This window comes from Natrix helvetica, assembly GCF_964273705.1.
Source record: "Natrix helvetica genome assembly, chromosome: 5".
NCBI lineage: Eukaryota > Metazoa > Chordata > Lepidosauria > Squamata > Natricidae > Natrix > Natrix helvetica.
This window is the reverse complement of record NC_138551.1, coordinates 19,090,291-19,104,161: the sequence shown is the minus strand read 5'-3', so window position 1 is coordinate 19,104,161 and position 13,871 is coordinate 19,090,291. Positions and strand designations below refer to the sequence as shown.

At 40.2% G+C, this 13,871-nt stretch overlaps 1 protein-coding gene across 9 annotated transcripts in view; it reads right to left on the bottom strand.

Moving 5' to 3' along the window:
- Positions 1-1,866: 1,866 nt before the first annotated feature.
- The window catches only part of TNIK (TRAF2 and NCK interacting kinase), a 381,221-nt gene continuing 369,216 nt past the window's right edge, over positions 1,867-13,871 (bottom strand). For all 9 annotated transcript variants that reach the window (XM_081954743.1, XM_081954744.1, XM_081954747.1 and 6 more), the window contains 5 exons: positions 13,068-13,168; positions 10,554-10,703; positions 9,582-9,741; positions 8,783-8,922; positions 1,867-6,841 (listed from right to left, as the gene is read on the bottom strand). In XM_081954743.1, the coding sequence (XP_081810869.1) occupies positions 6,758-6,841; positions 8,783-8,922; positions 9,582-9,741; positions 10,554-10,703; positions 13,068-13,168 (635 nt within the window). In that variant the 3' untranslated portion in view covers positions 1,867-6,757. The remainder of the gene's footprint in view (positions 6,842-8,782; positions 8,923-9,581; positions 9,742-10,553; positions 10,704-13,067; positions 13,169-13,871) is intronic.

The following is a 13,871-nucleotide window of genomic DNA, read 5'->3' as shown; positions in this document are numbered from 1 at the left end:
GTGTTTGTCTGATCAAAGTTTGGTTGACGTTTCTGAGGGTGATGCAGTGAAGGGGTGTTGGGCAATTCCTATTGTGGCTGAGGGCTAATCCTACCTTTCTTCAGAGCCTGCTGCAGGGAATTTCAAAATATCCTGTCTTGAATGGATCTCTGCCTGCAGTATTTATTTTGTCTATGAATAGAACTACCTAGATACTTGGATTCTTTCAATAAGCTCTGTATCTCTTAAGTGCTGACATCTGCTGAGGGCTGTTAAGAAAGGTGGGGGCTGCTTTCTGTCTCCAAGAGCATGTTTCGCCATTCCTCCTTTATGGAAATATAATATTCTGCCTTTTTAAATATTTCCTAAAATATTTCATTCTAACTTTCTACACACCCTACATAAATAAATGGTATGATAATTTGGGCTTCATCTTTTGTGCTTTGATTATTTAATCACCTACCAATCTAACGCTTGAAGCTTTTTTGTTTTGTTTATTACTTTTGTTTGTTTTGTCAAGCATGTATAAGATAATAGATATAAGTATATACAAGATTATGAATACAGGAAATGGATACGAAAAATGGAGTTGTTAGGACAGGTATGGTAGACACGATGGTGCGCTTATGTACGGCCCTTACAAACCACTTAGAAATGGGGTGAGGTCAACAGTAGACAGTCTAAGGTTAAAGTTGTGGGGGTTTGGGGAAGAAACCAGTGTCAGGTAACATATTTCAGGCATTGACCACTCTGTTGCTGAAGTTGTATTTTCTGCAATTGAGTTTGGTACGGTTTACCTTAAGTTTTTAATCTATTGCAGTGATGGAGAACCTTTTTTGGCTTGCGTGCCATAAGTGGGGGAGCGCAGGAGGGTCGTGTGCAGGCGTGCTGCACCGATAATGCAATGTGCGACCCCCCGTGTGCATGCGTGCACTACAGGTGCGACCCCCCCATTTTTGCATGATTTTTTCGCCCTCCCCAGGCTCCAGAGGCTTTATAGGAGCATGGGGAGGGCGAAAACAGCCTCCCCTGCTCCCCCGGAAGCCTTCAGGGACCTTCAGGAGGCTTCCCTGAAGCCTCAGAAACAGTCAAAATGACCCTCTGAGCAAACCAGAAGTCACTTCCGGTTTGCTCGGAGGGTCATTTTAAGCACTCCGAAGGCTTCAGGGACCTTCAAGAGGCTTCCCTGAAGCCTTCGCAGCGTTCAAAATGACCCTCTGAGCAAACTGGAAGTCCATTCCCGAACTTCCGGTTTGCCCGTAGGGCTGGGTTTTGCGTTCTGGAAGCTTCAGGGAAGCTCATGAAGCCTCTGGGGGGGGGAAGGGGGGCGGGAGAGGCTCTTTTCATCCTCCCCAGGCTCCTATAAAGCCTCTGGAACATGGGGAGGGCTAAAAATGGCTTTAAAAAAGGGTGAACTCAGCTGGCCAGCACGCGCATGCGCACTGGCCTGCCGACAGGGCAGCACCTCGCATGCCCTGACAAATGGCTCTGCGTGCCACCTGTGTCACGCGTGCCATAGGTTCACCATCACTGATCTATTGTGTGCTCGTGTATTGTTGGGGTTGAAGCTGAAGTAGTCATTGACAGGTACGACATTGTAGTAGATAATTTTATAAACTATGCTTAGGTCAGACCAAAGGCAGTGTAGTTCTAAGTTGTCTAAGCCCAAAACTTCAAGCCTGGTGTATAAGGTATTCTGTTGCGAGCAGAGGAGTGGAGGACTCTTCTTGTGAAATATCTCTGGACTCCTTCGATTGTATTGATGTCCGATATGCAGTGTGGGTTCCAGACAGACGAGCTGTATTCGAGAATTGGTCTAGCAAAGGTTTTGGATGCTTTCTGAATGAAAACAACAACAACAAAAACAACACAAACAACTCATTCATGTTTTCAACATAATTTAATAAGAAGCTTCTGGTTTAAAAGGTAACCACAGCAAAGACATAAAAGAGCTGGTGGCAGTTGTTATGAAACTTGCTCTTACTCAAACCAGTCCCCAGAAGTTACACTTGTAGACTTAACTGAGTTGGAAATGTTATTGCTCAATTTGATGTACGGAATAGTGTGTTGTTTTCTTTGTGGGACCTTCTAATTTTAGCAGCAAGGAACAAACACAAGGAGCACAAGGGGGGGGGGATGGGTGTGCGTGAATAGGGGACTCCAATTGAGGTTCTTGTCATTAAAAAAAAACACAGATCCAGCCAAGTAATTTTAGTCTATGTTTGGCATAATTTGGAAGAGCAATGGTATAATAAATTTGGGGGTGGGGGGAGAAAGAGATGGGTATGTCTTTAAGAGTACTCCGCTAAGGCTATATGGATGGGTGAATAAGTGTTGCAAAAATGTACCTTAGGCCTCAAGCTGTCCAACTTGGATTGCTCGTTGGCTCAGATCACTTTTCTATTCTAACATACTAAGAATGACAAATGGTAAACACGGATTAAGTCTTCCTCAATCAGGCATCCTCCAAGTGGGTTGGCCCCAGAATTCTCATACATTATTGGATTGAAACCAGCAATTTTTGGAATGACAATTGGAGGAGGACACCAGGTCGTGGGGGTGGGGTGGGGATTTGTTGTACTTGTCTAGTCAGATGCAAAATGCTGCTAAAGTTTTCAATAACTTCTTTTGCTTAAGTGACGATGTTCCTAAACATTGGTGACTCTTTATTCGAACAATTGTTCATTATTACGGTACTGATGGCATTGCTGCTTGCCTGTTGTTTCTTCTCTCTAGTCCCATGGCGTCCCCCCACCCCACCCCACAAGAGTTTTGAAGCTGACTCCTAATCATGTTCATTTCATTAACCTTAAAACACACAGAGAATGGTATCCCTGCTGAACGTCTGGGGGCTAGGAAAGAGAGAAGGTGGGACATGAAATTAAGCCAGAGTTATCCCCAATACTGGAACACTAAGGAAAAGAACAGTTTTGGATGCAATGTGGAGATATTGCAGCTGAACCAGCAAAACATCAACTTGGTTCTTAAGATACCTGAGGTCATGAGACTGGATAGGTCCAGAGATGGTTCTGGATTATCACAAATACCTTGTGTGGAATGTCATACATTAATTGGCACGATGCTGAGCAAGTTTATGGAAGCCTCTATTTTAGGTTTTCAATAGAGTTCCATTGGGTGCCAACACGAAAAGCACTGAAGTTATAAAAGTGCTGGTGGTTGGTACGTGGGAGCCCTCCCTTTTTCAGCACCAATTTTGAGCTCTATATTAAAAAAAATTGGTCAATGACAATGGAAGGAAAAGGGTGGGCAAATCTTTATATTAACAGATGTGCCTTGCTTGTATCTTCCATTGGAAGAAAATGGTCCATAGATTCAGACACACTGAATGTCCCTCAACAGCCACCTATTTGCTTGATTGTATTTGTTTTCTATCTTTGAGACAAGTTCTTATAGGTCTCTCCAGCATCTTAATCTTATTATTTTCCGCATTCTCCTTCAAGTGGAGAACTTATATTTTTTTAAGTATACATCATTTCCATTAAATCATTTTTTGAGGCAAAAGCAAAGAGGCAGAGTACTGGAGAGTACTAAACAACTATTGTTAAAACTACTTGCATATTTCTTGAGCTGACCTTGGCTGATTATAAAAATCGGTATGGATTTTGTATGTAGATGGAAGCCAGGAAAGACCAAGACTGTAGAAGACATGAGCAAGTAACGTCAAGAAATCTAGGTGGATGAGTCCATGAAGTAACTAGAAGCTGAGCTCAATTTGAGATGTTTTTGGATGACTCCATTTTGAGTCAGTCTCCTGGTGACTGCCTCGGTAAGTCCCTGCAGTTTTCTTGGCAAGATTTCACAAGTGGTTTGCCATTGCTTCCTTACAAGGGCTGAGACTGTGTGACTGGCCCAAGGTGACCCAGCTGGCTTTGTACTAAGGCAAGACTAGAACTCATGGTCTCTGGTTTCTAGCCCAAGAACCAATACATCGAACTGTCTCTCTTTTATAGATTAGGTCATGGCATTTTCTGGTCGTAATAATTGACTATAAATTAATCATTTGATCTGTAGAAGTTGGATCAATGTTAGGCTTACAAAACCCTAACTAAATAACACAATGAAAGAATCCCAATTAGCCCCTTTGTGAGCTCAGCCAAAAATGGACCTAGTGCAACTTTAGTGCTCAGAATACATGCAGAGTGGGCTTGAATGTCCATCTCGGAGATAATGTGTCGAATGTTGGAGTCTGATCTTATGGCTCCGTATATTAGCCCCCTTTTTAAAGAGGGAAGAAGCAAGATCCTCTGATGTAGATCTCTGACATGGATGATCATCAACTCCTCCCACCGTGTTTTATTACAGAAAACCCACCAAACAGTATGAAGTTGAAAGGTGCCCAGCAATACTCTCTTCAGAAAGTTTGGAAGCACCAATGACGTTGAATACGAATGACAGAGCATGCTTAACCTGAAAGGTTGATCTGGTTGTACATATAGCCAGCACTGCTATCACCATCATCTCTCTAGGTCAGATAGTGAGATAGAGCTGAATGTGGATGACAAACATGAGCTTATTTCTAATGGAATGCATCATTAAGAAAGGTATCAATTATTTCTCCCGTCCAGCTGCACATGCCTATCCAGAAAGCCTGTTTCCGAGAAGTCAGAGACTTCTGATGACTTTGAGAACATAGCTTGTAACTCATAACTTCATGTATGCACAATGATAGCAATACGTTCTGAGCTCCTGGCTTCCAGTAATTTTGGGTAGCCTCTCTGACAGATGACTTTGCAATGTTATGTGTTTATGGCCGGCTGTTCTCACGGACCAATGCATTGTGACTACAGTAGCGTCGACTCGCATATACGGTCAAAAGTCTGGAGTTATGGAATGGTTGAAAGGGGTGGGAAGGAAATGGAAATGGAGAGCTTGATGTTAATTTTCCACTTCTCGAAAACCTGGTCTCTGCAGAGCACTCAGCTATTCCCTGGACTGACCAATTAAACTCTCCGGGTATCTATGGGAGCTACTAAGAAAAAAGGAACTGAAATAAAAAATAAAATGAGGTAGGTTAAAAATAGCAAAACAGATCCAATTATGTCATATCCAGAAACCAGGGGGAGAATCCAGGCTTGGAGACAGTGGAAACAACTAATTTGAAAATACAAATAATTTGAACAAAGCATATAAAGACAGAGATAAATTCAGACTAAAAACATACATCCTTCTGCACATTTGTTGGTCATTATACAGATGGGTACATGGGGGGAAGGGCAGAAAGATGGAAGCTAAATGCCAGATAACTGATCAATGAAACCCTCCTTTAATCTGCTCTCCTTCTCCTTCTCGGTCTTCGTACCGAGATATTAATATTTTATGAAGATTTTCCATATTGAGAATAGGACACCATTGGATTAAAAAATACTGATCTGTATTTGGGGCTTCCATCTTGGAAGTATCGGAATGATGTCGTCTCTTTGTAATTTTTAGTGGAAGAAATAAAACACACCAGTATCTACAAGGAATCATGCCCCTTATCCCCCGGAGTAAAGCACAACTGTACAGAATAGGTATGATTTGGATTCAAACACATCCGAGTTAAGATGCCTTATGTATCAAGCTGCTAGGGGGGGCATTCTTTAGCCAATCTTTTCAAATAGCTTCCCGTTTAGAGACACCTTCATGTTACAGCTTGGAGAAAGGCAACCAGTGGGAATGACTAACAAGAATGGCACTGCTGTTGTTGTTGTTTTTTAAATCAATGAGCACCATTATGCAAAGATCTATAAAGAAGAACATTGATCAGCCAGAATGTATTCGGCTTATGACTTCGCTGGCTGAGAATCTGGGGAGGTGGCATTTTGATCCCATCTGGAGATGGCCAGGCTGGGGAAGAAGAATGAACCGAAAGACTGACAAAAAGTTAACTCTATCACGATTGTATTATATTCTCCAAAGCTAGTTGTCTAGCCATTTAGATTTCCCACAGAAATGGGACAAAAATCTCACGTATACTCTTATCTGAAATATCTTGACCTGTTTGCAAAAAATAAAATAAAATAAAACAAAAACAACCACAACAAAATAATCCCCACACAAATGTCCATAAAAACAAAAAAAGAGTTTACAAAACGTGGCCACTCTATGGTTAGGGCCTCTCACACACAGATTAAAAATGGTACATTTATTGTGCTCTCTTGCATCAGTTTTAAGTGATAACTTTATAACAGCAGTTCTCAGCCTAACCTCCACAGATGTGTTTGATTACAACTCCCATCATTCCAAACCAACATACCCATTTGGCTTGCTAGCCAGGATCATGGGAGCTCTAGTCCACCACACCTAAAAGTCACCAGGTCAGGGGAATGTGCCTTACATCATACTATATAATCGGTGCGAATAGGCAGACATTATTAAAACAGATATTCTGTTTTAACTTTAAGACCTGTCTCTATTCATACAAACTCAGGATCAAGGAAAAAAAAAATAATTATTATTTTTAAAAACCCTAGAGCTGATTCTATCACAGCTTAGTTTGAACACCTCGGAGAGATTTATTCAGCTAAACCTCTTCAGCGTTGGTCCTTTCCTGCTCGGTGTTGCGTTCTTGGAATCTTGAAGAAATTTGCATTCTGAAGTCACTATGGGAAAAGTTCTCAGAATGTGGCTGCATGAGCAGATTGTGATCACTGAAGAAAGCTACAGGATCCCAGTATCTTCTTCTTCACTTGCTTTGACAGTGTAACTCTGCAAATTCAGATGTCCTTCAAAATTTAATACATCTTGGCATCAAAATAAGCACCAAGTTGCTCCTTCATTACCAGTTCATCATGGAATTTCTGTTCAGGGTCATGAAAAATACTTGGCTACTTCCCCCTGATCTTACCGATGCAAAAAATACCTGTTTGGAAAGAAAGCATTCTGATCAAATATAAATGGGGAAAAAACAAGATCTCTTCCTCCTTCCTACACATATACTGTACTAGCTGGATAACTGTGCTTCGCGACAAAACTATGTGATTGGGCAATGCAGGAGAAATCCGGTTCTCCCTGGTTCAATCCATTGGCTCAGTGGTGGTCAGTGATTGAAACAAATAAGGGAATATCGCTCCCGCCACCTTGAGTCCAGAAGCAGTTCCATAGGTGGAAGGCGTAGACATTTTGGTGAGGTACCGACATTTAGTACTGTAAGGAGCCCCAGACCGCTTCTGAGTGAAGGAGTGAAATGTCTGCTTTTTGGAACTGAGGTAACGGAATGTGAGGCAACTGGCAGTTGAAACAGAGTTCTTTTCAGATGGGGAGGGGAAGTAGAACTCCTTAGCATCAGAGCATGTTAATTACCGTATAAGAAGTACTAATGATCTGATGGTCATTTTGACAAATCCTTTCTTAGTGAGCGCCTAGAAGCCAAGAGGAACATATATGCCAAATTTCAAGTCTGTAGGCTTTACGGTTCTGGAGATTTTGTGATGAGTGATATTTGCCTTTTATATATTTAGATTTAATTAGAACGACTCAGAGACTTAATTAAACATGTTTGTTTAGTTCGCCATTTGATCATTCATTTAAATGTCTGCTATTTTTAACTTTGAAAACTCAGAATAAATTTTAAAAACCATTCTCCGTGTCTTTGGACCATACTCCCAGAATTCCCACACAATGTGTGATAGAGGCTGATTATACCAGTGTGAATCATCAGATGACTGCAAAGAACACAAATCCTTCTATTCCCTACCATTCAGTCAGAACTGAAGAAGCGTCTTGGATGAGAAGCAAAATGTTTTCAAGGAAAAAACCCCCAAGAAAGCCTAGTTGCCTTTTGAAAAAGCAGCTTTGGGACAACCATGGTCTGGATGATTGAAAATCTATATAGATATCAGGGAAATAAGTGCAAAATCTACAGAGATATTAATTGCTTTATTGAATAGTGATGTTTTGTAAATTGGGTATGGGGTAGAAGAAGATGATTGCAAGGATTTTTGCCTTCTTTAGAAGGGCTGGGATTTGGGGTGTTTATTTAAAAAAAAGAAACCTCCCCCCCCCTCCTATTAATACTTTTTTGAACAGAGAATCTGATAAAATAATGGATTATTTATTTAATACAAGCTTACTTTGGGTGTGAGAGCTATCAGTAGGATTTAAATACATTTATGCTGTGAAAGTAAACTGTTGATGTTTTACTTTTCAAATTTGAAAATTATTTATAAGTCCACATTGCGTGAAAATTGTGACCACTTATGGAATGAGGATGTTTTCAGAATGTTTTGCGATATATGGGAGAAATATTTCTTGGTGTGGAGTGGTACTCAAATGTTTCATGTATTTCTTTATTAAAAAGGGGGGGGGGGAAGCTTTGCTGCTATTTTTTAAGCAAAACAAGCTTTTCAGATGTGTTTGTTTAGCAACCATGCAACACTGAAACACAGATCACAGAATTTTAGACTCTGAATTGACTTCACACCTGGAAGCAGGGGATGCGCCTATATTTTTTAAAGCATATCTTTCATATAACAAAGCAGATAAACCAGCCTATTTTAAAGAACATTTAAGGGATGTAAGATCTTCAGATCATAGAACTCCCCGCCAAGCAGCTTTTTGTTGAGAATTCAAAATGTGAAATCTACACATCTGGAGATTGTGAAGTTCAGAACAAACAACTGTGCAGTTTTGGGGAGAAGGAGGTGGACCCTCTGGCTCCTCCAGATGTTAGTTCAGAACGTATGTTTCTAAACTAAAATTCAGGTAGAACTAATGAGTTAGAACGCTTGGGGGCTAGAGGCTATCCACTCTGATTCGAGAACAATCACTCCACGCAATTAAAGAGTCCTGAAAATAGACTTACCTTATCATTTCTTTCACATAGAAACTTTAACCGCTGGGCACGCTTGTGCATAAATACTCCATCCAAATGTCCTGTCTCCACGGATCGTATCTCAATAGCTTTCTCACCCCAGCCCATTATTTGATTGGAGTGAATATAGGCTTAAAACAAGCAAACAGACAACCCATAAACATTCAGTAACATATTCTGATTAAAAACAGCTGGGAAATAGCTTCCCTAGCAGGTATTATTATTCACAATGGAAATGTCATAGGGTTGAAGTTCAAGACATCAATCAGCATCCTGGTTCCATCATTAAAATACAGGAAAATAGCTAATTTTAGCTTTGTTGCTGTTCAATTGCTAAGGTAGGTCCCACTCTTCACTACCCCATAGACCTTAGTCCCCCAAGCTCACTGCCCTCCACTCCCCAAACTCAAGCCTGCTACATTGAAGACCCTATTTAACCATCTCATCCTCTGCCACGTCTTTCTCCTTTAGCTTTCAATCTTTCCCAACATCAGGGTCTTTTCCCATGAGTCCTCTCTTCTCATTTGGTGGCCAAAGCATTTGAGTTTCAGCTTCAGTATCTGTCCTTCCAAAGGACAGTCAAGGTTGATTTCCTTTACGATTGACTGATTTGATCGCCTTGCAGTCCAAGGAACTCTTAAGAGTCTTCTCCAACACCACAATTTGACAGCACAATTCTTGCTTACCTTATCTCTCTAAATATATAAATCTATGTCATCACTATCTTTATCTTTAAGGAGGAGGAGGAGGAGGAGGAGAAGGAGGAGGGGAAGTAGTAGTAGTGACATACCCACTGAAGTGGGCATTTCTCCCCACTGGAGCACCACATCTTTTGTTATGCGTCCATAGGTATTAACGTAGACCCCTTCATCCTCATAGCACACAAGCATTTCCATTCCATCCGTCTTGGGTAAGATGACGATGGCGTGAGGTGTAATATTGCCCTGAATCTGTGTATAGAACAGAACATTCCCCCAAACCAGCATTAAGTCACTTTCTCAAGGTAAGAAGATCCAACTTGCTTTGGTACAGGTCACTTTCCTTTGGGAAATAAGCAGAGCCATCGTCAGCCCAGTGATATGATATACTGTATGTGCTTCCGGGATTACTGTCTGCAGATTGGCTATGTCTTCAGACAAGCTTGCCAGAGTTATGCTATAGTTTACCCATAAGACAGAAGGTTTATCAAAACTTGGCTGATGAAGTATAAGAGCTGTGGGAATAACGGGAAGCTTCTTACAGCTCAGGCTCAAATTAAGCTCTGTTTAATATCTGAGACACATACTTGGAGATATTCATGTTTAAATCCATTAATACGAGCAGGGATATTCTGGCTTAAGTGGTTCCGCTTAATTGCATTTTATATTTGAATATGCTATTCTTCTAGTTTGCAAAGAAATGTTCATAGCCATTTGTGGGCAAAAAAATATCCTTTAACTAATAAAAGAAAATTAACTATCCAGTTCAGTTAAAAATGGAAGCAGCACTGAACAGCAGCATTCAACGTTAGAAATTACATAGCTATAATTTCATAAATAGCACAAAGACTCTACTAAAGCAGGACATTCCAAAGCTACAGCTATCCTGAAGACTCCCCAGAGGTTTCTACAGCTGAATGATTTCTTTTGATGACAGAATCCAACACAAAGACTTTTCAGAGGATACAGATCCAATCATTAATAATTATAGCTAAACGGCATCCAACTAATATGGTTTCCTGCCCATCCCATTCACAAAAGTAACAGTCAACCTCATGACTTACATGAGATGGTATGTAGATGTCGTACGAATTGCCTGAATCTACATCAATAACATGAAAGCCAGTATGGGATCCAAAGATGACTTTCAACCTTTGTCCTTCCTCTACTGTGAGGTCAACAAGCAACGGTTTGTGCTGAAGATCTGCAAAAGACTTTTAAAATCCCCTGAATGAATTTTTTTGGGCGAGAAGCAAAATTAAGTAAATCAATATCCTAATAATTAGGATTCAGTGGAAACCAATAACAGTCTGACATTCTCCTTTTAAAAATGTGTTCCTCTATGTCTACTAGTTTACAGTCTCCGCAGATTTAGACCAAGTTAAGCTTTTAAAAAATGTATTGATTTTTTTGGTGAGAAGCAAAATGAGTAAATAAATATCCTAATAATTAGGATTCAGAAGCAACAAAGTAACAGCCTGACATTCTCCTTTAAAAATGTGCTCCTCTATGTCTACTAGTTTACAGTCTCTGCAGATTTAGACAGATATATTTAGACAGATTTTTTAAATACCAGTATATCGATCTATTGCAAGAAGGTCTAAAGTTCCATAGGAAAGTTCCATGGGAATTTGGCCTCTTTGTTTTTAAGGATTCTTTTTTTAAAGTGAGTCCATGCCACACATTGCATGAACAAGAATTTCTTAAACCCATTTAGAAAACTGCATTTTTCAAGGTCCACTAGGGTGATTTATTTATTATGGTCTGGTACATAGGCTGGAGAAGAAACTTGCATTCTTCCCCCATCCCTGCTACAACAATTCTATAGCTTTTGTTATACTTAAAAACTGAACAGAAAGAGGATGTTAGGATTAAAGGGATATCTAGAGCTAAATAGGGATCCCTTTTGGGTTCTGATTTAATCCAAGGTTCAGAAGATTGTTACTTCTTCTTTGAAACGAGCATTTCAAACCCCGCACTTTCAGATCTTGGACTAACTAGGCCCATGATGGCGAACCTATGGCATGTGTGCCACAGGTGGCACACAGAGCCCTCTCTGCGGGCATGCCGGCCGTTGGCCCAGCCCAGCCCCACCGCGCGCCTCCCGCCGGCCAGCTAGTCTTCAGGTCTCTGTTGCGCATGAGTGGGGTGCATACACAGGGGGTTGCTCGCATTGCATTTTGGGGCCTTGGTCTCCCCTGTGCCCAGTTTTGGCTTCCAGGTTGGTTTAGGAGGCCTTCCAGCCCCCCCCTCCCCGCATGCCCCGTTTTGGGCCTGGAAGGCCTCCTGCACCAACCTGGAAGGCATAAATGGGTGAGGTGCATGCACGGGGGTGGGGTGGGGTGGAGGGGCACAGGGGAGCACAGGGGGTCGGCACGCAATGGTAAAAAGGTTAGCCATCACTTAACTAGGCTGTACACTTTCATTATTTATTTGCTTTTAAATTCCTTAGCAAAGAACAACAAAACTGTTACAAAACATCAGAAAGGGAAAACCACCTAGAAAAAAAAATGGTTCAATTTTATCAAATTGTTCCAAATATTCATTAGGCCCCTTTGGGGTGTACACTAATTGTGGTAGAGTAGCTTGGGTCACTGTCCTACCTCTTGTCCAAGATGGAAGGAGCTACCACTTAAATGTTAAATCCATTGACTAACTATGTTGACTGCAATCTTTGCAAAATCCAGGGCATCACTGCAGGGCTGAATCTTACAGGCATTCAGATACATATATGCAGCCCTATCAAACATGGCATCCAGGCAGAGCACAGATAGTAATTTAATAGTGGCATAGTCAGATTTGGTTGCTATGAACTTCAGTGAGTAAGAAAAGCAGCTCTAATGATGTATTATTATTATTATTATTATTATTATTATTATTATTATTATTATTATTATTACACAATTGTATCACAGCGGCCAGTTGTTTCGACAGATTTGGCATTGATTACTAGTCGCGCCCCACCCAGGGGCCTAGGACGTCGTAACGTATTTTCGTAATATACGTGCAGATCCAAGCAGTGCAGCTTTTTGCATTGGACTGATGGTGATTTTGTCAAGTTTTAACTGTTTTAAATGTAATTCCAGTGTTTTTGGAATAGCACCCAGTGTGCCGATTAGCACTGGAATTACCACTGCTGGTTTGTGCCATAATCGTTGAATTTCAATTTTTAAGTCCTGGTATTTCGCGACTTTTTCATGTTCCTTCTCCTCGACCCTGCTATCACCTGGTATTGCGATGTCTATGATTGTAACCTTACTTTTCTCAATCAGTGTGATGTCTGGTGTGTTATGCGCTAGTATTTTGTCTGTTTGTATACGAAAATCCCACAGGATCTTGACATTATTATTATTATTATTATTATTATTATTATTATTATTATTATTATTATTATTATTATTATTATTATTATTATTATTATTATTATTATTATTGCCAAGGGCATGGCTTGAAGCCCTTATTTGCTATAGGTATCTAAATACCAGTAATGAATGAAAGATATTTTTATCAGGAAAAAAAAACATTAATAAATGTATCGGTAGTGGTATTTTTTTGGTAACACCAAACAGAAAACATACCTTAAATGCCATAAACTTGTGATAAGGTTTAGGAGCCCAAGCATAGATCTCTACAGCATTCTTTAAGGCAATCACCAGGAACTTGATTCTCTCATATTTCACTAAAATGGAAATAAAACTAAAAATTTTAAAACATCCTACCGGTATTTACATAAACTGAAGTACAAACTGAATTTTCTTGTCTCTTTGTCACTCATGTGGTTGCCATATCTTAAGCAAATTAAAGGTGGCAACATGTTTCGAGCCTTTATCGTAGTTAGAGAACTCCAATGAGTACAAATGCAGGTGTTTGAAGAAAGGCATGTGGTATCCAGAAGAAAACTGGATTTAAGTTGAGAAAATTAATTTCACATGTGACGCTTTCTTTAATACAGACAGTCCTCTTCTTATAAACTTTTGAGTTACTTTCACCAATATGAACAAACCTGTTGAAACCCCAGTCTGGAATGTCTCGGAAAGTGGGGAAATATAGGAAAGGGTTAATTTAGGGTGTGCCACAAACATGTCTCATAGATTGGGAGGCTGAATGTACACCATTTTGAATGTTACCCCCTTCGTTCATTCATTGCCATTAAGTATTAAGGCATACATGGCAATTATCTAAGGTATGAACTGTACTGTGCATGTTTTTATATTTAGTTGGACTTACAAACAAAATGGATTTACAATCAGCTTCTTGGAATATAACTTGTTCATACATAGAGGACGGTCTACATTCCTTCAATAAGTAATATATCATTTAAGGTTAGAACACGGTGAGCAGAAAATGCTGTTTACACCAAAGTAATGAAAGTAATTGATTTA